The sequence below is a fragment of the Ictidomys tridecemlineatus genome, unplaced genomic scaffold, assembly GCF_052094955.1.
Source record: "Ictidomys tridecemlineatus isolate mIctTri1 unplaced genomic scaffold, mIctTri1.hap1 Scaffold_626, whole genome shotgun sequence".
In the NCBI taxonomy this organism is placed as follows: Eukaryota; Metazoa; Chordata; class Mammalia; order Rodentia; family Sciuridae; genus Ictidomys; species Ictidomys tridecemlineatus.
The window spans coordinates 94,171-118,531 of record NW_027524315.1 but is presented as its reverse complement, the minus strand read 5'-3'; the positions used below and the strand labels follow the sequence as shown (position 1 = coordinate 118,531).

The 24,361-nt window shown below is 50.0% G+C and overlaps 1 protein-coding gene across 1 annotated transcript in view; it reads right to left on the bottom strand.

Annotated features, from left to right (window-relative positions):
• Positions 1–13,028: 13,028 nt before the first annotated feature.
• The window catches only part of LOC144374233 (uncharacterized), a 30,056-nt gene continuing 18,723 nt past the window's right edge, over positions 13,029–24,361 (bottom strand). The window contains exons 4-13 of the mRNA XM_078037158.1: positions 23,775–23,980; positions 23,333–23,538; positions 22,145–22,259; positions 20,664–20,779; positions 20,267–20,497; positions 19,070–19,184; positions 16,667–16,767; positions 16,384–16,500; positions 15,295–15,409; positions 13,029–13,400 (exon numbers count right to left, since the gene is read on the bottom strand). Of these exons, the coding sequence (XP_077893284.1) occupies positions 13,195–13,400; positions 15,295–15,409; positions 16,384–16,500; positions 16,667–16,767; positions 19,070–19,184; positions 20,267–20,497; positions 20,664–20,779; positions 22,145–22,259; positions 23,333–23,538; positions 23,775–23,980 (1,528 nt within the window). The 3' untranslated portion in view covers positions 13,029–13,194. The remainder of the gene's footprint in view (positions 13,401–15,294; positions 15,410–16,383; positions 16,501–16,666; positions 16,768–19,069; positions 19,185–20,266; positions 20,498–20,663; positions 20,780–22,144; positions 22,260–23,332; positions 23,539–23,774; positions 23,981–24,361) is intronic.

Genomic DNA, 24,361 nt, shown 5'->3' with positions numbered 1-24,361 from the left:
CAACCCATAACCCTATTCACCCAAGAGGCAAGAGGATTTCTATTCAGGAAAACCAGGACAGGGAGAGCCTTTCTCAAGGACACAAGGACATTAGTGAGTGAGGGAGTGATTAATGGATGGAGAACTATTTCCACCACCAACTTCCAGGAGCATATATGGCCCTTTGGGCACAGGTACGGACCCTTTTTTTCCAATCAACTTTTTCAGAGAAGTGAGGCTGCCTTCTAGATGGCACCTCCACACTAAGGGGGTCTCCTACTTCTTCCACATGTACATATTGCAACGGGCCTCCCACTGTGCATCTGAGAACACTCTGTGGGCATCTGTAGCCTTTCAAGACCCCAGAAACCATGCGGGCACCCCAGCACCAGCAGAGCATTTGTGCACATCACAACAATCACCCCGGGTGAGAACTCTCCGTTCCACTCTGTACTAGGCCCTGCCATCTGTACTGATCAGTCCAACCCCTCTCCTTCCTGTTTCTTGATTATACTACCATGGTTCCCACACATGGATGCCAGGGTGCTTGTGGCCCCCCCAACCATTTGAGTTCCAGGCACAGTGGAATGTGTTTGGGAACTTCTGGATGACGGGAAGTCCCACCCTCCAGGGTTTCATCTTCAATGTAATGAGTGCAGAGGGAGCCAGGAGGGCTCTGTCAGGTAGAGAGAGGTGGGAGCTGATGGAGCCTCAACTAAGTGCCCAGGACTCTGGGTTCAGAGCTGGTGTTATGTGGAATTGTTGAGGGACGTGAAGAAAACCCAGCTCACTGTACGCAGAGACAGCAGATGCCCTCACGTGGTCAGGCTGCTGTGCTAATCAGAGCCCCGAGATGTTCCACAGGTGTGCAGGTGGGGAACCCACGTGCCAGCCCAGGCTGTTCCTGAGCACCTCTACCTGGATTCGGAGCACGTGACTCTGCATCAGCGTCCTCACATCAATGTATCCCTGCCCCCCACCCCAAAAGTTCTCTCAGAGACAGTGAGGTTCCACTGCTCTGGACTTGCCCTTTTCTCTGGGATTCTGGGGTTCCATTAATTAGGAGGTCACAACAATTCTCAGCACACAGGCTGAGCCTACTGAGATCCCAGGAGTATCCAGGCATTGCTTCTATTTATAGTCCATCATGTCCCACGACACTGTGGACACGTATTGCACTCACCTAAAGAAACCACCAGGCCCAGGGCCTTCGTGCCACTGGCCTGCAGACACCTGGAGGAACAGGCAACCTATAGGCTGCGTGGAACCAAAGACCCTAGATCCTGGGATCTGAGCTGGACACACAGCTCATGTGCACACAGTCACCACCGTCACCGAGAGTGCAATTGAAACACCCGCCGAGTTAGCAGTGGACCTGATATGCCCACGAGTGGGGGTGAACTGCATCCCTTGAAAATGATCGTGTCCAGAGAAAGGCAAATTTTGTAGGATTTCACTTATCTCAGATTCTCAATTATCAGGTTCATAAAAAGATAAAGTACAATGTTCTTTTCCTGGGCCTCAAGGGCACTAGAATTCTGCATTGATGGCAAGAGTATGTCCACGTGACTTCTGGAGATGCATGGTGGTGACGCCTATACACCAACATGAACATGCTTAATGCCACTCAACTGTGTCCTCCAAAATGGTTTAATTACAAAACAGATGTTCGGTGTCAATTACCACAATGTAAACCCTTGGGAGACTGCTGATTGACTCATCTTAGCGTAAGTCAATGAATAAAGGTCCTAAGGTGCGAAGCTACAAAATGAGGGATGAGCATGGATGAGGATGGGCGGGAGAATCCTCCCCCTCTAACACAATTAGGGAAGGATGTGCTGCCCTCAAGTGGCTGGGGGGCCTGGGATCCTGCCACAGAGGGGGATTCCAAACCTCACATGCCCTGACCCAGGCCAGAAGACCAGGTAGAGTCCAAGGACCCTGGGGTGGCCCAATGGCAATAAAGGTCAAAAGGAACTGGGATCTGCCTGGACCCTCAATCCCCTACTCTGAGCAGGGCTGCATTATGAGGCCAGAGGCCATCCACAGCAATCTGCCTTTACAGGAAAACAGGGACTGCAGGCTGCCTCTGGCTCACTGACTCAGGATGGTGTTTTCATAAAGCAAGACCACTTCCTCACATTTGACCAGCAGCTCATGCGCTGACAGCACAATGGCTGGCTTGACTCAGGCCCTGAGAAATGAAATAGAAAATTCATAGCAAACCCATCTTCAGCTCTTCCACATCATCAGGGGGTGTGATTCATTTCCATCAACAAAGATGTCTGAAATGATGTCTAAACATGCTGGGGACTCACCTCCGTGTGGAACTTTTCAGGAAAAAGGGGATCAAATCTCATGAAGCAACTCTTCTCTCCTCTAGCCCATGGGCAATGCAAGGAACCTGCATGTTACCAGAGGCTCACTCTCTCTTCTCATGTCTTCTGGAAAGGATTCATGAATGCTTCCTTCAAGGTGAAGCAGAAGCCTGCATTCCCAGCTGCACAGAAGTGTTTGAGGGCAGTGTCTCCCTTAAAACCCAAGAAGAAAAACAGGTCATTAAACAGGCACATGGATTAGAGTACATGATCAATGATCCCTCCTCCCTGAAGCCTTCCACATGCCCACCTTCCACATTCACAGAGAAATGCTTGGCCATTCTCAAGACCAGGAGACCATGATGCTCATCACCAGGAAGTCAATAGGAACATGAACAGAGCAGCATGGATTGCACAAGGTGGCACACCAAGGATCTGCAGCACAGCTGCTAGAACACCAGAGCTGAACTTCAGTATTGACTTTCTGCCACCTGCCGAGTACGATGGTAATGTCAAGCACAACATGCAGATATGCAAGTAGTGGGTGACACGGTGCATCCATTCACAGAAGTGGGCAACATCTTCATTGGAACAAGGAAGTATCTTATCCTTACTCATCAAAATCATCACAAAGAATAAAATGGATGCAAGACTTCTCATTTCACTATCATGTAGCTGTTGGATTTCCCTATTAAATAATACCTCCTCCAAAATAAAAAAATATCTCAGATATGTGTCAACTATTCGATGGATGACATTTTAAAAACTAGGCCTTTCCTTCATATTTATGTATGCTATAGCCCTGCCTAAGGCTCTTTGAGAAAGGAGCACATAGAATTGGATCTTTGAAAATCTCACATTTGCCGGTAAATATTACCGACAATGTCAGGCATGGCGAAGTGAAAAGTGGGACTTTGGATACTCAAAGAATGCTATGTTGTGAGATTGGTGTCTCTGACTCATAGACAGCATGTGGTTTCTATGAAAGCTGGTGAGGGAGCAGGAGTAACGAAGCTCATGGAACAGATGACCTCAGGGAATACTGACAGATAGGCCAAACTGGAGAACATGTTCCAGCTAACATTGGTATTTGGGCTCCTGAGCCCAGTCCTGTTTTAAAAAAAGTTGCAGACAGGCAGTGTTCATGTACAAAATGTCTACCATGTAAAAGTGGGTAATTGAAATGTCATCTAGGTACACATCTGATAGAATGGTCTGCCAACCTATGGATTTCATTCTAACAAATAAAAAGAAAAACACAGACATGAGACAAAAAGATAAAACCTTGTCTTCACCAGGATGCCTAAAAATAAGTTTTATTTGCCTCATGCAAAGAGCTTTCAATAGAACTTCTGATTTCTGAATGAACCCATTCAATTTTATAATGCACAGATCATAAGGTTTTCTTTACAGAATATTCTCTTCTTCTTCTTCTTCAAGCCTCACATAGAAAATGTCTCACAGGACATAGGAGGGGAATGACCCAAAGGATGACAGAATGGCTGGAACCGTTCTCAAATGTGCCCATGTAGCCTAAAGTTTGAAGGCACCTAATTGTACTCTAAAACAATGATGAACCTATTTGATCCATTAATTAATAAATAGCAGGGCTTTACCACTTGAACCAAATCACAGAAAAATGGAAACAGATGATCGAATTCCTCTTCTCCCATCACCTCCTGGCCCAGACTCTCCCCAGAGGTGGCTCTGGTCATCTGTCTATTAGGGAGTCACCCATGGTCCCCTATCTCTCAGAAAAGAAAATCACCTCAGCTACTGTCCCTAAAGCCAAGTGATGGCTGCGGTTTCCACACCGTGTGGATCTGGAGAGATGCACAGTGCCGCTGGACCAGCCTATGTTCAGGGCTGTGTCTGTGTCCCACAGCTGAAACATGTGGTCCAGGGTCTTCTTTCCACCCACAGGTCCTAAGAACTTGCAGTCAGCACGTGCCTCCTTATTCACTGTGGCCACAGACTTCCTGCCAATGGCCATTGCATTGTACACGTCTTATAATTTAACACGGCATTGAAATGAACTTCCTTCTGGGAGCTTCCCAGGGCACGTCCCAAGACCTGAATTTCTGTGTTGTAGGGAGCATAGCATTCGTGCATTTTTTAAGTTTCATGGATAATGTTAAATGTGCCTCCAAAGTGTATGAAAAAAGCTTATCTTCCTATCCCCTCCCAGCACATATTATCAACATCCTTAATTTGGGTAAAAAATAAATAAATAAAACACATCATTTGAGCCTGTGTTCATCTTCTTGCCAGCTGTGTTCCAGTGACCTCCTCCCGTGCATAGTGCTCATCTGTGTTTCTCCTCGTGCCTCCTATTCTACTGGGTTGCCATTTCCTCCCAATCGGTCCCTCTGTTTTGACAATGTTTGGGGCATATTTCGTTGGAGAGTAGTTTCTAACGTGGATGGTCAATTGAACCATCTTGACAGCTTTGGGTTTTGAGGATTGAAGCCAACCCTCCCCATTTCTAGGCCACAGCCTCTTCTCCTAGATTTCTACCAGTATTCCAGTAAATATTTCATTGAATTTGGTTGGTCTCTGTGTCTGGGTTCAAGACTTAGGTCCTGCACTTGCTAGCAGGGACATTGTGCTTTCTGGTTTGTTGTGTTGGCTTCTTGGGGACACTGTGAGGATCAGGTAGGCAAGGCAGGTAGAGTGGCTGGCCTAGAGCATGGCCCAGAGGGAGCGTTTGATCAACATTATTTGTAAAATGACAGCTGTCAATTATCACAACCAACATGAAAGGCCATCCTAACAATCATCATTATGAAAATATTGGTCACAATAATGTTTTCTACTTCTATGGTACATCTGTATTATACTCTCCATGAGTGAGGTCACAGGCCATGTGTCATTGTGTGCCTGCTTCTGTCATTTAGCCTGGAGGCCCCTGGCATAGTTTGCGCTTCAGGACTGGAAGCTCTTTTACGATACAGTTTTCAAGTGGCCATTGGTCGCCTGATGGTACTCCATGGGGTCATCTGAGCCTGGCTTGCATCTGGCTCCTGCAACCAACATCCTGTTTTGCTAGAAACTCCATCGAAAGAGGCTTGGAACTCCTGCTCTCTTGTTCATCTCTGAAGTTCTGCCATTTCTTCTCAGATGGCTCCACAAACCTTTCAAAACCCTCCCCTGCTCCAGGGCTTTGAAGCGGTTTCTTTGGAAGCTTCTGCACAGGGTTAAGGACAAGCCATTCCTCACATGCTCCTTCCACAGGAGGAAGAGAGGGGCCAGAGGGGCCACAGGGAGCAACCTCCTGCTCTGTTCCAGGCAGCCACTTCCAGGCTGGGGCTGCAGCCTGGGGCTCTCAGGACGGCTCTGGCTAAGGGGGAAGCCCTACCCAAGCCTGGGTCACAGCCTCCCATGCCCCAGGGCAGCTGGTGAGCACTGGTAAAGGGTGGAGGGGAAGGCTTGCACCCCAGGAGTCGGGTCTGGACAGCATTCAGGTGGGAAGAGACCACTGGTCACCAAGGGGATGTGAAGCAGGGGGTGACCCAGGGCAGCCATGAGATCTCCTCTAAAGACCACTGTGGTCCCAGCACTACAAAGGGACTGAGTGACATTATTACTCTTCCCTGTTTTAAGGACAGAGGTGTGGAAGGGATTCCTGAGAGTCACAGAAAACGTGGCTCACAGGTTTCATTTTGCCATCTAGGAGTGACCTTGGCCGCACTGGTGGCAATTCCCCGGACCTTTGATGAGCCCCCTGGCATCCTCCCAGTGAGTCCTCCCAGGCCCAGTCTCAGGGGCAGACAGCTGCTCTGACTGCTCTCCCTGGACCTGAGGATCACATGGGGTTTTGAAATTCTTTTTGTTGCCGCACTGGGCATTGAACCCAGGGCCTTGCACATGCTAGGCAAGTGCTCTACCGCGGAGCTCACCCAGCCCTGAGGGTGACAGGTTTGGAGAGCATTTGCTACCTGAGTCTTGGTGAGGTGAATCCTCATAGCCCTGAAGTCAGCACGTTTCTCTACCAGCTGCGTTTGCAGGGTTAAGATCTTAGCTTGAGTTTTGTTTTCCCTTATTTCTTCACTTCTCTCTCTCTCTCTCTTTTGGTACCAGGGGTTGAACCAAGGGGTGCTTTACCACTGAGCCACATCCCCAGCCCTTTTTAAAATACTTCATTACAGACAGAGTCTCACTGAGTTGCTCAGAGCCTCACTAAATGGCTAAGGTTGGCTTCAAACATGCCATCCTCCAGCCTCAGCCTCCAGAGTGTCTGGGATTACAGGCATGTACCACTGCCCCCCAGCTCTGCACTATTCTTAATCAGAGAACCTGTGGGGCTATGTTTACTAGGTATGAATTGAGTTGCCCTCCAGAGAAAAGAAAAAGTAACAAAGCACTGCTGTGTGGGCAAATCAGGGATGACCCCAGGACAGGGTCAGCTTTCTCTCCAAGGAAACCCCACTGCCCAAAAGGAGCCCCTTGGCCAACGCAGTGGTGCACTCCTGGAATCCCTGCACCTCGGGAGGCTGAGGCAGGAGGATCAAAAATTTCAAAATCAGCCTTAGCAATGGCAAGGCACTAAGCAAATCAGTGAGACCCTGAGCCTAAATCAAATTCAAAATTGGGCTGGGGATGGGGTTCAGTGGTCAAGAATCCCTGAGATCAATCACTGGTACCACCCCCCGTGAAATAAAAGAGCCTCTGCTAAGGACTTCCATGTTGGCTGAGGCAGCTGCCTACAGTGGGTGTCCTGCAGAATGCAGTCAATCTCCCCAGGCCTGGCCTGTGGGGAGGGGTTGGCCCGGAGACCGGGGGTTAGCCCCCAGCTAATGATCACTTGGTATTGTGGTTTGGATGTCAAATGTCCCCATTGCCCATGTGCTAAAGGCTTGGTCACCAGCCTGTGGCCCTTGGGACATAATGGAAACTTTAGTAGGTGGGGCCTCCTGGAAGGAATGAGATCATTAGGGGTGTGACCTTGAGGGGGATATTGGGACCCAGCCCAGTCCTACCCACCCTCTTCCCAGTTACCCAGAGATGAGCAGCCTCCTCTGTCATGTGCTCCAGCTGCCAGGATGTCCTACTGTGCTGTCACAGGCCCAAAGCAACAGGGCTAAGGTGCCATGGACTGAGACCTATGCAGCCATGAGCCAAAAGAAACCCTGTTTCCTTTTAAGGGGATTCTCTCAGATGCTTTGTCACAGCAACAGAAAGCTGACAGCACCCTTGGTCTGTGCCCCTGCTTTATACATAGGGATGCTGAGGGCCCACAGGAAGCCGAGCAGCCCCAGGTCACATGGTCCCATAAAAACAATTATTATCTATTCATTCACTGACTACATGGCAGGAGCTGGACTCCAGATCTCAGTGTTTGAAAAAGTTGTGTTTCCTTCCTGCCCCTTAGTCCCTCGCTCTCTCTTTTTGTATGAATCCAAGAAGGACCTTCAGGAGATTGCAATGCCATCCAGTCATCCTAGCCAGATTTGTACTTGAACATGAAATTCATGGGATGTTTCTGCTTCACATTGTGTTAGTCACTAGTCATCAGAGAGCTCTGTGCTTTCACCTACAGAGTGCCACCCCACTTCCCTGCTGCAAGGGCTCTTCCTGCCAGGTCACCTGCTGGATGGAGGGCACTGCCCAGTGCCCTAGATCTCTCCTGAATGTCCTGTGACCAACCCACTGCAGGCCAGGCAGACATCCACAGAAAAAAACAGCGAGAGGGTCTGGCGCCCCCTTCAGGTACTGTTATATAGATGCCCACAGAACATTCCTCAAACCTGCAGCAGCTTGGACTGCATCCAAATGCAACCACAGGCCGAGCACAGTGCCACCCACCTGTGATAGAGTGACTCAGGAGGCTGAGGCAGGAGGATTGTGGGTTTGAGGCCAGGTTTAGCAACTTATTGAGGCACTGTCTTAAGATAAAGAATTAAAAGGGCTGAGGATGTAGCTCAGTGGCAGAGCCCCTGGTCCAATCCCCAGTACCAAGAGGAGGTGGAGATACCAGAGATGGGAACTTATGAGTTGGGTCAATGGTAACTCCAAGCCCAATGAGACTGAATGCACAGGGGAAGCTTTAACCCGCAAAAGAAAAGGAGGCAGGGAGCTTCAGCTCCAGGTAAAGGACTAGGAATTGAACCCGGGTGCCTTACCACTGAGTACACCCCAATCCTTTTTATTCTTGTTTTGAGAAGGGGTCTTGCTACGTTGCTGAGGGTCTCACAAAATCACCAAGGTTGACCTCAAGTGATCCTCCTGCCTCAGCCTCCCGAGAATCTCTGGGATTACAGGCATGCACCACCATGCCCAGCAAGAAAGGAACTTTTATCAGTGCAGCCACACGGGGAAGGCCGGGGACCCACATCTTAGCCTGTCTTCAGGGGGTGACAATGACTTGGAGCTTTTATAGAGAGGGGAATGAGGGCAAGGGCTTGGGCTTTGCACAGCTGCCAAAGCAGGTGGTCCTGACCAGTTGAGGTCTGTCCATCTTCCCTGGATTGGCCAGGTGGTGCCTTGTCAGGAGAGCTGTGTCACCTGCTTTGGCTCTCAGATGCACATCAATCAGACCTTGTTCCTGGGACATGAAACAGACTGCATGGGGGTGGGGGTCTGGATTCTGAATTAAGAGCAACTTTCTTCTGCTGAAAATAGAGACGGGCTGCAACCCCACGCCCACCTCAGGAGCCAGGAAAGCTAAGATGGGTCCCGCCCTTCCTCAAGCCTGGGCACAGGCCATCTGCCTAGGCATTTTCTGTGTTTTTCCCATTTTTGCTTTTCTTCAGGCCAAGGAAATTCACGGATGTAGATCACTTGGGTTTTGTTTCTATAAACTGTAACCACTTCTGTGGGTCAGGGGCTTCTTCCAAGCCTTCTGGCTGCTTCTCCCCAGTTTGATCAAAGTTCTTCATTTTTTCCTTTTTATTTCTTTTTTTTGCCTGTTCCTTGTGCTGGTGGGCACTGATGCAGCCAGCAGGGTCCAGTAACAAATCCAAGGTGACTCAGGCAAAGGGGATGGATGGGCCATATATTGAGGCAGAGATGCTGCCCTTCTAATTCTGCCTTTAGCCATCCATTGGATGTCTGCGGGTAGAGGTGGAGGGCTGGAGTCCTCCTTACAAAATCCTTACAACTCAAGTCAGCAAACACTGAAAGCCCTGTCGCCCTCAGGGACAGGGCACCAGACAGTTCCTCGGTGCCTCCCAAAGGCTGCCAAGGGAGAAGTCACTTGGGGCCCGACTCCAGGAGGATCATCAAGGGGCGGGACAGGGGGACTTCAGGTAAAAAGCCGCAGCCAGCTCGCCCTAGGACCCCAGCCCTCACCAGCCCCACCGCTTTCCTGGACAGAAAGGTTTCCTCGAGCATCCTCACTGGGTGTCCCTGCAGCAGGGCCCCAAGATTGTTCTGGAAAGGGATCTGTCAGGTGGGAGCGACAGAATCTCATGAAATTTTAAGTACAACAGAATGCCAAATGACTACTCATTCCAGTGAAGACATGCTGCAAATAAGACTTAGAACACGTGCTGCAAACAAGACTTAGAAAAGTGTCCTCAGAGAAGATTCTGTCATTCTGCATTTGTTTCTGAAAGTTGAAGCACACAGTTCTAATGAGCCCAGGAAGAGGTTGATACCCAGTTGAGTTGGCATATGATGTGCCAGAGGTCAGGACTTCAGGGCTGCTGTCAGGTGGTTCCCGGGCTCTTCTGGTCCTCACCTTCACTCAGGGACTTTTTGTTAGTGATGGAGTTCAGCAATGGATTACTGGCCCAGAGACTTGTTCAGTATTGCTCCGTAGGAGCAAAACACTGTCACCAGTTGTAGGTAGCCAACTCCAGGTGAGAAACTTGATAGATGTTAATGCTCACGGCTTCACACCAGCAACCTGCCCCTCAGTGATCATGCTCTCTAAAATATACACCATGCTAAATTGTGTGGAAGCATTCTAGGTCTAGCCAAACCACACGATCTTTCAAAAACAGCCCAATAACATTTAGAGGATTCACTCTCCAAAGCAAGCTTGCCAATGCCTGAGCGCCCACACACTCTATTGGCGCCAACCTCACCTCCTTTTAGAATGCACACATCCACCAAGATACCACTGCCTGTGGTGGTTGAGCAGCCTTTCCAATGGACGAGGTGGATGTGAATGTAACACGTGAAGGAATTAGCATTTACCAACAACTGGAAGAAAAAAATCCATTCTCTAAGATATGATGACGGAGCGGCTCTGTGATCTAGACCATCCCCCTCTCCTGCATCCTCTCTCTTTTCCTCTGCCTCGATGGACCTCCAACTGAGCCCAGAAAGATGTGTCCTTTCTAGTCAGAAGCCCTGTCATGGCTTCCATTTCCAGGCCCTGATTCCTGGTTAACTGCAGCCAGAGCTCGCTTTCAAGGTACTCTCTTCAGATCCCTTCCCTACCCTAACCACAGTGTGGGCTCTGGCCCCACCCTTACTCTCTACACCACCATTCCACATTAGGGTCTTCCTGTCCCTCTCTGTGACCCAGGACTGCCCATGACCGACCCCACCCAACAACAAGCTGTTGAACCAGGTGCCATCAAATGGAAGAAATGACCAGAGATGGCTAACTTGAAGATTTCACAGAATAGTCCATGAGACAAGGAATATCCTGAACCAGTGAAATGACATAAGAGGAAGTCAATGAATTCTAACCTCAAGAGCAAATCCTACAGTACACTGGCTCTCAAATTCAGCTACACACTGGAGCCACCTGGGAGCTGTGCATAGTACTGACCGCTGGACCACCCACTGGCCCTGGGCTGATGGAATGGCTCTGGGCTAAGATGGGACACTGGGGTTTGTAAATTACCAGTTGAGTATAATATAAAGCAAACTTTGAGAACATTGCTTTTTTCCCCACATGAAGAACTGTGTGCATACAGATGCAGAAGTACACAAATCTGCAGCATAAACCTCCTTGAGGGCCATAGATTAAATGCACTGCAATCACCAGCATCCTGGCTAGGAACACCACCAGCCTCCTATTTCCACCTTCCAGGTGATTGCAGCCCCGCCATCCAAGCATGGAGGAGTCCTCCCTGCTGAGAAATTTCAGTGTGCAGAATGGAGAGCCCTCTCTCCTGGGAATCCCTGCTTAGACAATAAGTGCACTGGAGAAGTTGAAATCAAGTGGGAGGCACATGGGGAGGCTTCTTGGATGAGGCCCTATTGAAAGGAGGATGGGATCTGAGGAGTGGACCAGAGAGAGGAAAGATGGGAAGTACAGCAAGTACATTCAGAGCCGAGGTCAGGCCCAAAATACAATGTTGGCTGACAAGAGAGCCCTTGCACCAGGATCAACAATTTTGAGAAGGCAATGAGGACTGCCTGAAAAGATCAATTCCACAAAATTCCATGGAAACCCACTCATCACACCTTTCTGAAAACACTGGAAATGTAGGTTTCATGCAAGGAACTCTGGGTGACAGATGGCAAAGTTTGCCAAATGCAAACATGCCTACCAGCTCTGAGAAGCCATTCTCATTCACACTGCTTCAACCAGGGAAAATCCCCATGTGCTCACTGAGAACAAGTTAGCTTGTGCCACTTGAAGCTGCTTCAACAAACAGCTTCACTTCTGCACTTCTAAGCTGTTCTCCTCAAGAACTTTCAGAGCACAGTTCAGGCATGAAACACAAAGGGTGCCAGAAAGAGATCTCTTGAATCTAGCATCACCAACGTGCAGTGAAAAAGAGGACCAGCTGAGAAGATCAGTTCTCCAAAGTCTCACTGACATCCATTTGTCACACTCATTTACAACATTCACTTGAAGTGCAGGTGCCCACATGAGTGAACTGTTTTTTTTTTTTATCAATGGCACAGAGGCTTCAATGTGTAAGCATGCCTGTCACCTGTAAGAAGCAGTTTTGAATTCTTCTAGGTCCACAGGAAAAAAAAAATAGCATGTGCTCACTTACAACAAAGTTAATCAACAAAGCAAATTGAAACTGCTTGCAGCAAACAGCTTCCATTCTCCCATTCCCCAGCTATTTTCAGCAATCGCATCCAGAGTCCAATTCCAGCTCAATATAAAATGTGTGCTCCCAAGGAAGCCTGTATAATTGACATCACCCAACTTGGGGAGGCAAGGGGAATGCTGAGAAGATCAGTTCTTCAAAACTCCTACTTTTTCAGAAAACTCATTGAAAGGCAGGGTACCCACTTGCAGCCATCAGTGGTTGACAGATGGCACAGAGGCTTCAATGTGAAACCGTGAATGCCAATCATTACAAGTGCTTCTGACACACTCTAGTGCAACCTGGGACACCCCAAAGTGCTCAACGAGAACACACTTTGTTCCTGCAAGTGGAAGCAGCTTGCATGAACTGTTTCAATCAGGAAATTCCAAGCTCTTCTCAGCAATCACATTCAGAGCACAGTTTTGGCCCAATAGAAAAAGGGTCCTAGCAAGAGGGTCCCACACCTACGATCACCTTCATAAGGTAGCTTCCCATCTTCTGTGTGGAAGTGGGTTTCTCCTTGGCCCTTATGCTGTAGAGGAGACCACTAGGAGCTAAGCTTCATGCAGGACCATCTGACCTGGACTTTTTGCAAGCCCTATGAAGCCCTCACACAAGCTCAAATGCTACAGGACTCTGCAGACCAGTCCATGCAACAGTAGACATTCATTCATTGTCTAGAGTCTACAGGTTCCTAAATGCATGGCATTCATTATCATCAAATGCACAATTTGGATCAAAAACCATCACAGTAGATCAGGTAACAAATCATCACAGTAGATCAGGTAACAAAAACATATATATTTTAAAATAATAATATATTAATGGGAACAACAAATACAGGATAGAGTAACAACTGTGTTACTAAACAAGGTCAAAGACAATGGCAAACTATAGATTCAAACTTTGAAGCAAATAGTAATCAATGTAAATATTCCTGGGCTGCCTCAGCCCCGCCCAGGCACACAGCAGCAGAATGGTTTTGCAAGCATCCTCAGGAGGGCTGGAGCCTTCTTTGCAGGACGAGAGGGAGGTTGAGGCTGGATCCACTCATCATTCTTTTGGGAGAGGCTCCTTTTCCTCAGCACGAATTTGGGTTTCGTGTGAGGGTTCTTTGCGTAAAATACGTTGGCCTGCGCTGGAATCCTCAGCTCTGGGGAGAGAGGGGTGTACAAAATAAGGTGGCTCAGGAGGTGCTCCCTGGGACACCCCAACATCTGAGAGCCTGTGCCAGAAACGAACTGAGCCACACAACTGAGAGCTCTCCAATTCAGCACCAATACCAACAAGACAGCCTCCACAGTCCTCCCTGAGGAAGAACTAGGCAGAGCACTTCAACAGACCTAATGTCTGTTCCTACCAAAGGCTTTGGACTCCAAAACATCCCAGGTCCTCTTGCGTCTGCCAAAGCACACCACTAGGGTTTGCATCTGAAATCTCCCACAAAAGTGCCGAAGATTCAGACCCCACATGAGCCATCTTCACAGGTGGGTTTGGAAGGAAGCATTGGATGGTGAGTGCTCTGATGTCAACATGAAATTCTCATTCAAGATGAATACACTACTGGGAGGTGGGAGGGACTGGAAGAAAGGTGGAGCATGCTTGGAGGAAGACCTAAACAGGAGTGCGCCCTGGGCAACAGTACCTTGTCCCTGTTGGCTCCACTGAATCCTCATTCTCCAAGTAGAGGTCTTCCTTCTCCTCTCCGTCTTTCTATCTCTCCCTCTCTCCCAGCCTTGTTCTCTCTCTCCCAGTCTATGCCTTTGTGGCAAGGGCTGAGGAGCTCTCCACTGCCACACACTAGAGCTTTATGGACAGCCTCAGTGCACAACCAAAGAGAAAGTTGTGAAACCCAGAGAAAAGGCCTAGGATTCTCAAGTATGGCCACGGTGAGGACAGGCTGACCAGCACGGATACCACATTAGAGCCACGCTTCTGCGTTGGTGGAGCCTGCTTCCATGTGAACCAGGCTTCTGAGAATGGAGACCACATTCCAAATGCTGCCCTCCTGAGAACAATGATTCCAAAGACCAGCAAAGGGACTGCTTCCCTCCGACATGGTGTATGGCCCAGTGGTGCCATGACCCCGAGTGGGGGAATACAACAGCCAGCTTCTCCTTCCTCTGAACACCTCTTTCCTCTCGCCCTCCTCTAACCTAGAGCCTGTTCTCTATCCCTTCTGGGTTGGATGTGGGGATCTCTGCTATGAATTTCTTAGGCTACCAAGGCCCCAGACAGACTTCCTCTTCCATAGACTCTACTAACCTAACAGAAGGTTAAGATAGGAGACAAGTGATCCTAGAACTCATTGGGATGGTGGTCTTCAGCGTACATAGGCTGGGATAATGGCTGCTGAGGTGTTTGGCTCACAAAAGCCAACCAACCAACCAATGAAAAAGCGCTGACATTATTATCAGATGAGCTCTGTGGCTACGTGCTCAGGAAGCCCTCATCTGACTCTAGTTAGGGATCATAACCTGGCTATTGGGATCACTCCTTGGCTAGTGGACTCAGGTGCGGAAGACCATGGAATTGATGCAAAAACAGATGATTCAAGCTGTCTCCCAGGCTGTGTTTTCTTCCCAATTTCATCCTGTTACTGCTTGCTAGAATCTTGGCAATGCTCTGCCCAGGCAGTGGTTTTCTGGTCACACAGAAGGCTTTTAATCCTACTGCTTCAGTCCACAAAATGCCAGTTCCATCTTTAGCCCATGCATTCCCATGTTCCTCTGAAACCACTCCTATCTCAGACCACAGAACCATACTGCTCCTGGAAAGAGGCTTTCCTCCTCACTCCTCAATGATGTCAGCTTTGCACGCGTCTTCATGTCCTGGGCAGGGCACCTGGTGGGGAGCCGCACTAGCCACTGGGGTATACCAAAACACCTGGAGAGCTTACACCAGCAGAAGTGCAGTTGGCTTTGTGCACGAGCCCAACACACCCTGTTAGAGTGTTCTTGGGGGTCAGAGAATGCTCTTTGGTGCTAAGAGTTGACCTGAGTCCACATCCTGACCCTTGCTCTCTGTCATCTGATTGTCCCACTTACTCTGACGGTGAGAGATGATTTGGCCCAGCTCATATTCCTCCGGCTTCTCCTGAGTAAGCAAGTGTAGCTCCAGGGCCCTGCGGATGACGACAGGAGCCCGATCGTGGCAGGTCACCTGGAGCAGCATGGGAGACAGGCCTTCAGGAAATGGGCCTTGAAGTGACTACTCAAGGACAGTGGGCAGGGGCATTCTGGAGGCACCTCCACTCTAAATACAAGGGCAACATCCATGACCCTACTACCTGAGGCTGACCTCCTGCTCATCGCGTGGGCTCTTCCCATAGGCTACTAGCCCAATCCTTGTACATAGGACTTCCTGGACCTGCCATTGCTCTTTGTGGAGCTGCACTTCTCTCCAAGTGAAAGGACCCCACTACCTGCATACAGATGCAATCTCATCCCACAAGTTGGGAGGAATGGGACAATAGCCTCCAAGATCCTAGGTCTGCCCGAGGATGCAGGCGGCATTGGGAATGGCCTAGGCACAAAACCTAGAGGCTTTGGTCTGGATTGCCAGGGCCCAAATCAGACCCAGGAACGTGACCACACACAGGAGTGACGAAAGAGAGCCATGAGAGCTCCTGGCCTCCAGAGGCTCAGTGCTGGCTGGGGTGTACGAGGGCACCTGTTCCGCCAAGGGTAAACATTGGGTTACCTGGACATTTAGTGTGCTTGCTCCACATCCATACTGACTCTGCAGAGAGACCCTCTCAGCTCCTTGTTCAAGGAACATGCAGAACCTCATACTGGTGTCCTGCTCCATAGAGGCCAGCATCCCATACAGAGGAACCTGCAACCTAGGTCCTGGCCTGTTCTCATCTGTCACTCATACCTGCCTCTGCCCTTCTGGACTGCATGCTGCCACCTGACACACAGACTCCCTCAGACATGGCGGTGGACAAGCTGCTGCTCTCCCTCATCTCAGCTCCAGCCCTTCACACTGACCTCTTCCTTCTTGATTCCCATCTATCCTCCTGATCATCCAGAAGCTCCAAATTCAAGAGGTCATGAGTAGTTCATGGTATTGGACCAGTGTCTGCTCCCCACCCAGGTGTAAGCACCAGGGGACACCCCTGCTCCCAGGCTTACCAAAACAGTCTTGGCCATCTTTGGACTTTGTGTTTCTAAGTGGACACGAATTAAGCAGGTGTCTCCCACCTGCTTGTGGGAAAGCGGCCTGGAGGACTTGCAGGTTGATTCTGAGAACTGTGGGGGATGGAACATCAGCAAACCCAGAAACAGAAAGCCACCCCAGCCTGTCAGTTGGCTCTATGGGCTTCTAGCACATATGTCCAGGTGCTCAGGCTTCTCATTTCCCCAGGTGGGAGTGGAATGGCAGCACAAGTACAGCTTGAATAAGGTAGGTGTTTACCTCCTTTCCCTTGACCTCGCGGCGTTTCCTCACGATGAAATAATATTTGATTTGTGGATTCATGGACAGATACATCAGTGAGTGGTCAGGGACCTTGATTTCTGCAGAGCAAAGTGGAGAGAATTGTTAGGTGGCACTCAAGGATTAGACCACAAAACACCCACAACCCCTGAGAGTCTCCGCCAGGGCGAGCCTGCACCAGAATTGAGAGCCCTCCTATCCAGCTACAGTGCCACCAAAGACTCCCTCAGTGATTCTTCCCTGGAGAAGATGATGTACAGGATTCTAAACCAAAAGAGCACCTGGCAATGGAAACAGCACCTTGGGCCCAGAACTTCTCAGTGCAGGTTGGATCTGCCAAAGGGACACTGCCAGGATCTGCATCAGGATTGGCAAAGGCTCCTGTGCTTAGGCCTTTCTCCCCAGGGCAGCCATGCTCACACATGGGCATTCAGGGAAGCGTTGGATGGTGGGGGAATTCATCCCCTTGCCCTGGATGAATCCACTCATGGATGAATACACGGAGGGGAGGTGGTATCCATCAGAGGTGTGTTGGGCATGGACATGGGAGGACTTGAGCAGGGTGGTGCCCTGAAGAACTCTATTGTTTTCTAGGATCGCTCTCCTTCCCCTTGTTTCTCATCAGGAGCTGTCTGCTTGGTACTTCTATTCTGGTTCTTGTTCTACTTCTGGCTCTTCTTTCTGTCCTGCATCTTCTTGTAGTTCTTTCTGGGTCTTTTTCCTGTTCTTACATGATTCCTTCTTGTTCTTCTTCTTGTGTATCTCCCTCCACCCTTCCTTCTGTTCACCTCCTTCTTTTTCTTCTTCTGCCTCCTGCTCTTTATCGTGTGATCCTCTCCCCACTCAGGAGTGTCTCTTTCTCCTCCTCCTCCTTCTCCTTCTTTCTCTGGCAATGGCGGGTCGTCCTGAGGAGTTCAAATCTATCACACTCTTCTGCCCAGATGCAGCCTCTGTTCAGTAGTCCAAGATGAAATCAGTTCTCAATCAATGGCCAGGAGTGAAACCAAGACCAAAGACAAGTGACTTCCTTTCTTGGTCATTGTCACTGTCAGGAAAGACTGAATAACAGACACCGCATTCTGGATAGGCTTCTACCTGTGGTAGTCAGCACCTCATCTGGACCAGGATTGCTAAAATAGATTCCACCTCCATAAAGCTTCCCCAATGAAAACAAGGTTTCCAAAATCTAGGAGAGGGCCAGCATCACTGCCACCCTCCTGCCATAAGGCATAGATGCCATCACACCTAGTGGGTTCCAGGCCCCCCGTAGTCCTCCCTTTTGACGTCTGTTACACACAAACCTCCCCTGGTCTGGAGCCTGCTCTCAACTGATGCTTGGGTTGAAAGTCTGTTTCTGAAATCACCTTTGTAGATTCTCGGTTTGGTAATTCCTTTTGACTGGCTTATTTTTTTACTAGGGATAAAGCCAGAGGCACTTAAGCACTGAGACCATTCCCAGGCCTTTTGACTTGGGTACAGGGTCTCCCTAAGTTTCTGAGGCTGTTTGGAAATCCCCTTCCCCCTGCACTGCCTCCCAAGTCCCTGAGATTCGCAGACACTGCCCCTTGCCCAGCTCCTTGCACCTCAGTCTTCCTCATGTGTGAGACAGAGCCAACTCAAATGAGGCAGTGTGTGAAAATGGGAAAACTCACTTACGTGCTCGACAGATGGTGTGTTCTACTGTGGACAGGCTGGGATGGTGGAGGCTAGGAGTGTCGGGCTCACAAGAAAGGAAAGAGCACTGGCATTGTGGACAGCTCAGCATTGTGGCCTCTGTTCTTCAGATGCCCTTCTTTGTTGCTGGAAGGAATAATAACCTGGCCATTCTGATATCTTCAGGAGATGGGCACCCAGGCAGAGAGGACTTGGAATTGTTCCAAAAAGAACCCAAACAGGCTGTCCCCTGGCCTTGACTTCCTCTTCACTGAGTCCTGTTCCCAGTTGCTGCAATCCTGACATTCTTGAGTAGGCAGGACTTCTCATATCCTGGCCATGGATTGGGACCTGTGCGGCTTCCGTCCATAGCAATGCTGATCCAATCAGGACCCATGCTCTGCTCCTCTTCATTTGAAGGCATCCTTATCAGTGAGCCATAAACCAAACTGATGATAGATTGAGCCTCTCTCTGCCTTGCCCTCATCGATATTAGCTTTGCATTGCCAGACCAGGTCCAGGGGAGAACACATTTAGAGAGGTCCAGCAGCCGCCTGGGGCCTCATTGAACTCGTCCACACTGGACACGCCCATCACTGCACTTGGTTTCCTGCACCAGGCCCACCACACTCTGGCTATTTTAGGGCCAAGGCCCACTTTCTCTTGGCTGTGAGTTATCCTGAGCCCACTGTGGATCATGTCTCCCCACTGTCTGATTGTCCTACTTACTGTCATGCAGAGACATCATTCTCAGCAGCTCAAAGTTGTCCACATCCTCATGCTGCAACAAATTTTGGTCCAAGGCCCTGCGGATGAGGCTTGTCACCCTCTCCTGACACGTCACCTAGATCAGGGTGGGACAAATGTCATCAGAGAATGGCTTTTAGAGGAGCTACCCAGAAGACTGTGGTCAAACATTCAGGAGAAATGTTAGCTACATATACAAGGGCACAATCTTGTTATCCTGCTACCTGAGTGTGGCCTCCATATACCGCCTGGGTTCTTGCAACGTGCTACTAGAACAATCCTGGTACAAATATCTGCCTGTACCTGCCATCTCCCCTCCCCCTGGGGAGCCACATTCCACTCAGGTCAAAGGACCAAACTGCCTATGCACAGACACACTCTCATCTCACTGAGATGACAGCAATGGGCCAGGGATCTGCGCACCAAGTGTGCTCTGGGATGCAGGCTGCCTTTGTGGGTGGAAGAGGCAGATGCACTGAAAATTTTGGTCCTGACTGCCACTACACAAAACAGACTCAGATGCAAGAGTGTGCACTTGAGTGCTTCATGATAGCCTGGAGAGGCCCTGGGCTCTGGAAGCTCGGTGTGGGTCTGGTTCTAATGATGTACTTGACTCAGCACTGGCAGTCACTGAACATGTCTCCTCTGCAGCTGGACACCTGCAGCATTAGCGTGTCTACTGCACATCCATAGAAATTCTGCCAAGAACCCCTTTAGCTCCGTATTTACATACATGCAAAGACTGACATTCCGAAGTTTGGCATGACCCCCCAGGTGATCCCGACCCCAAATTTTCACACCTAGTCATGCTAAGGAGGTTCTCTTCCCTGCCACCAGGAACACACCCCCTCCTACACATGTGACAAGTCACTGCCAGCTCCTCTGCTCCAACCTCACTCATTGAGAATACCAAGTTCTAGGCACTGCAGCCTGCACCCTGGACATATCTCTGCCTTCATCTGTCCACAGCACTTCCGTCTGCACTTCTGGCCTGCCAAACCCACAATACACAGGCCCACTCACCGCTGCAGCTGGGCATGCTGAGGCTCTCCCCACTCAGGTCAAGCCCTTAAGACTGACCTCTCTCTTCTTAATTTCCCACCACAGCCCCAGGGTTAGCTGTGTCTCCTGCCTTCCACTGTGGGGACACCCAGGAGGCAGCCCTGCTGTCGGGCTTACCAGGATGCGCTTTGTCTCCCTCAGGCTCTGTCCCTCTAGGAGGACGTGGACAAAGCGGCTGTCTTCCACCTGCTCGCTGGAGTGAAGCAGTGAGGAGCTGCTACTGGTGACTTTTCTCACGCACCACTCATTGGTTTGGGTGGCCTGGGGCAATGGTCCTGCAGCCACCGCAGAGCTGCTGCTCACAGCTGCTGGGATCCTGGATGCCACTGCCACAGAAGGCTCCAAGAACTGTGGGGGATGACAACATCAGCAAAGCCCAGCACCTGCACCCCACCCAGCCTGGCAGTTGGCTCTGTGGGCATTCTACAACATCCATCCAGAACCTGAGGTTCTTGTCCCCTTGGAGGATGTGGAGTGGCACCAGGAGTAAAGACTGAAGAAGGTGGCTGTTTACCTCCTTTGGCTTGACTTTAAACAACTTGCTGGCAGCTGTTTCCCGAAGAAGAAAGTTATAATCCACTCTGCCATCCAGGGCGTAATATACGTTTCCATCAGCAGGGATCCTCAGCTCTGGAGAGGCAGGGGCAGAGGCGTGGTAGGTGACACTCAAGTAATACACTACCCAACATCCCCCACAACTGAGAGCCTCTGCCAGCTCAGGTCTCACACACAGACCTGAGAGCCCCCGAATCCAGCTACTGTTGCACCAAAGACTCCCCACTGATTCCTCCCTGAGGACCCTCTATGCACAGGAGGTCCCCTACAGGAACACCTTTCAAGGAAATAGCCCCTTGTACCCCAGACCTTCTTAGTTCACGTTGGACCCACCAAAGACAAACAGCTAGAGTTTGTATCTGGATTGGTCCCCAAAGACTCATGTGTTCAAATTTTTCTCCCCACTGCAGCAATGATCACAGGTCGGTTTATGGAAAAGCACTTGATGGTGGGTGCCTCCACCTTGCCAGTGGATTCATCCACTCATACAGGGCTACACTAATTGGAGGGGTATGGTTTGGAGGTGTGTTGAGCGTAGGTGGAGGATGTCCACAGCAGGGCTGTGCCATCCAGAGATATATATTTCTCTTGAGTTCCCCACTTCTGCATTTTCTCCTCATGAGTCTAATTCTCATTCACATTTTTAATCAATTTATTGTTATACTTCTTGTTCGGCTTGTGTTTCTCCTTCTTGTTCTTGTTCTTCTTCATCTTCTCCTCATGCTTCTTCTTAAAGTCATCTTGACCTTCTTATTCATGGTCTCCTCCTTCAACTTATTTTCATTTTTCTACTTCTCCTTCTCCTCCTCCATGTCCTCCTTCTCCTCGTCCTCCTCATCCTTGTCCTCCTCCTCCTCGTCCTCCTCCTCCTCTTTCTTCTTCTTCTTTCTCTCTCTCTCTCTCTCTCTCTCTCTCTCTCTCTCTCTCTCTCTCTCTCTCTCTCTCTCTCTCTCTCTCCAAGAAGAGTTTACAAGCTGTGAAGGGTTCTATTCTACCACACTCTTCTCTCTAGAAATGGCCTCTGGTCCTAAGTAAACTCAGTTTGCAATGAATAGAAAGATTGGAAGCCAGAAATGATTCTTCATTGAACTGCTTTTCTCATGTACTCATCTAGGTCAGGAAAGGCCACCAAAGTAGGCACCCTGTGGTTGTCTGTCTTCTTTGACACAAGACAAAGAAGCCTCTCTTCTTGGCCCCTTGTGGATAATAGCTTTGCAATGCCTCCTCAGGCCAAGGAAAGAACACATGATAGGCAGGTCCACAGCCCCTGGGGAACATGAAGAACCTGCAGATTTATGCCCCATCATTACACTTTGTTTTATGCACAAGTCCCACCATACTCATCCTGGGCACTGGGTCAATGCACACTGTGTTCTGGCTCCCAGTTATCGTGAGCCCACTGTGACTCACTGCTCCCTACCCTCTGATGGTTCCACTTACTCTGATGGTTCGAGAGAATTTGCAGAAGCTCGTAGTTTTCTGGGTCCTCCTGCTGGAGCAAGTGTGCATCTAAGGCCCTGCGGATGATGACTGGAGCCCTGTCCTGGCAGGTCACCTGAGCAGGGTTGGAGAAAGCTCATCAGAGAGGGAATTTGGGAGTAGCTACCCAGAGGACAGTGCTCAAGGACAATCAGAGACAAGTGAGCTCTCAACACAAGGGCACCATCTTGATACCCTGCTACCTGAGGCCTTCATGTGATCATGTGGGGGTCTTCCTATGAGCCTCTAGTCCAATCTTGGTACAAGAGTTTGCTTCAACCTGCTATGCCCTACAGGGACAAGGGAATAAGGACCAAAAGACTTTGTACAGACACACTCTAGTCCCATCAAGATGGGAGGAATGGTCCAGTGCACTTCCATATCCCTGCTCTGGTCTGGGATGCAGCTGCATTTTTGTGTGGACCAGGCACAAACCCTAGGTGCTTTGGTCCTGACAGCCAGGGCACAACACACACTAGGACTCTTTAATGATAGGCATGGAAGCTGCTGGGCTCGAGAGTGTCAGTGCTTGCTAGGGTGTCAGGAGGTTCGGACCCAGCAGGTGCAGTGGTTCAACATAGCTCCCCTGGAGGTGGACACCAGAGTCTCATGATGGATACTACACACCCAGGAAAATTCTGCAGAGAGAGCCGCTAAATCTCTATTCACATACATGCAAACTAGGACACTAATGGGCCCCTCCAAGGCCCCCAGTTCTCTGTGACCCACACCTACCCACCCTAATCATTCTACAATGGCTCCCTTCCCTTCAACCAGCAACATATCCCCTCCCACACACAAGAAAATGACTGCCAACTCCTGTGCTTCAACCTCCACGGTTCAATATACTCCTCCTCAATACCAAGGTCAGTAGAGGATGGCCTGTACCCTCGATATTTCTCTGACCTCCTCTGAACCCAGCACTCACTCCTGCACTTCTGACCTGCACATCCCAAAACACGCAGGCCCACTCGCACCCAGACCTGGCATGCTGCTGCTCTCCCGCCTCTCTCTTGCTCACTTTCTGCTCTCCTTCCTGACCTTCCAGAAGCTCCAGTTCAAGAAGACAGGCCTAGTCCAAAGTGTTTGCTGTGGACTCGGTCTTCCCCACTGTGGGCTCCCAGGAGACTCCCCTGCTCGAGGACTCACCAGGATGCTCCTATACTGTGTTGTCCTTTCCTTTTCCAGGTAGACGTGAATGAGGCACCTGCCTCTCATCCGCTTGTTATATTGGGGCCTTGGGGAGGACCGAGTAGAGACCCCTGATGTCCTGGAGTCCGGCTCTGCCCCTTCCCTGGGAGAAGGCTCTGGCTCTGGGGTTGGCTGAGGAGCCGTGACAGGAACTGAGCTTGTAGCTAGAGGAGAAAAGATGCCAACATGACTGCCTTGCCCTGACCTTCCCACAGACAGACAATACCTCTGCTGCCAGGAAGAACTCAGGCCCTTGGCCCACACAGGACCTCTTTGCAGACTGGGGTCACTTCCTGAATGGACAAAGGCTTGTCCTAATTTCCAGCCCAACACCAGGCATACAGACTCCCTGCAGTGGGACAACAGTTGGACCTTTCCTCATATACCCTTAGGTACTCACCACAGTCCGCCTGGCTCTCAGGCTTTGCCTGGCTTGATTTGCCATCTTCAATTGCGGCCAGGAGGTGGTGTGCTTGGTGTTCCAGGTTCAAGCCTCCCAGCAGGAGCCACATGGATAGCAGCTGCTGCAGACTCAGAAAGCCTGGAGGCTGATGGGAAGCCTCGGAGTAGAGGTTCACCCAGGTCCCCAGGAAGGAAGGTGAGGCACTGTGGGGAGGAAGGTGTGGAGTCAGCAAAACCCTGGCCTTGCCTTCACCACGGCCTCCAGAGAAAACCTCTGACCCTACACTGGGGAGAGCAGTCTTTCCTCAGCCTTCCCAAGTCAAATCACCTTGCAGGTCCCTATTCTGGAAACAGGAGCCCACCCTCTTGACCCCAAGCCCATTCCATGTTGAAGTTGGTCCAGGGGTCCACCATAGTCACTGAAGAGGACAACGTGCACTTATGCCCCATGGAGTCAGGGATGCAGTCACATGTAGGATATGTACTCATGGCACCTGCGGTTTGAGGCTGACCCCCATGAAAAGGGACACAATGGCAGTCATTTGCACCCTATTTTTCAATGAATTATGAAATGTGACTGGAAAC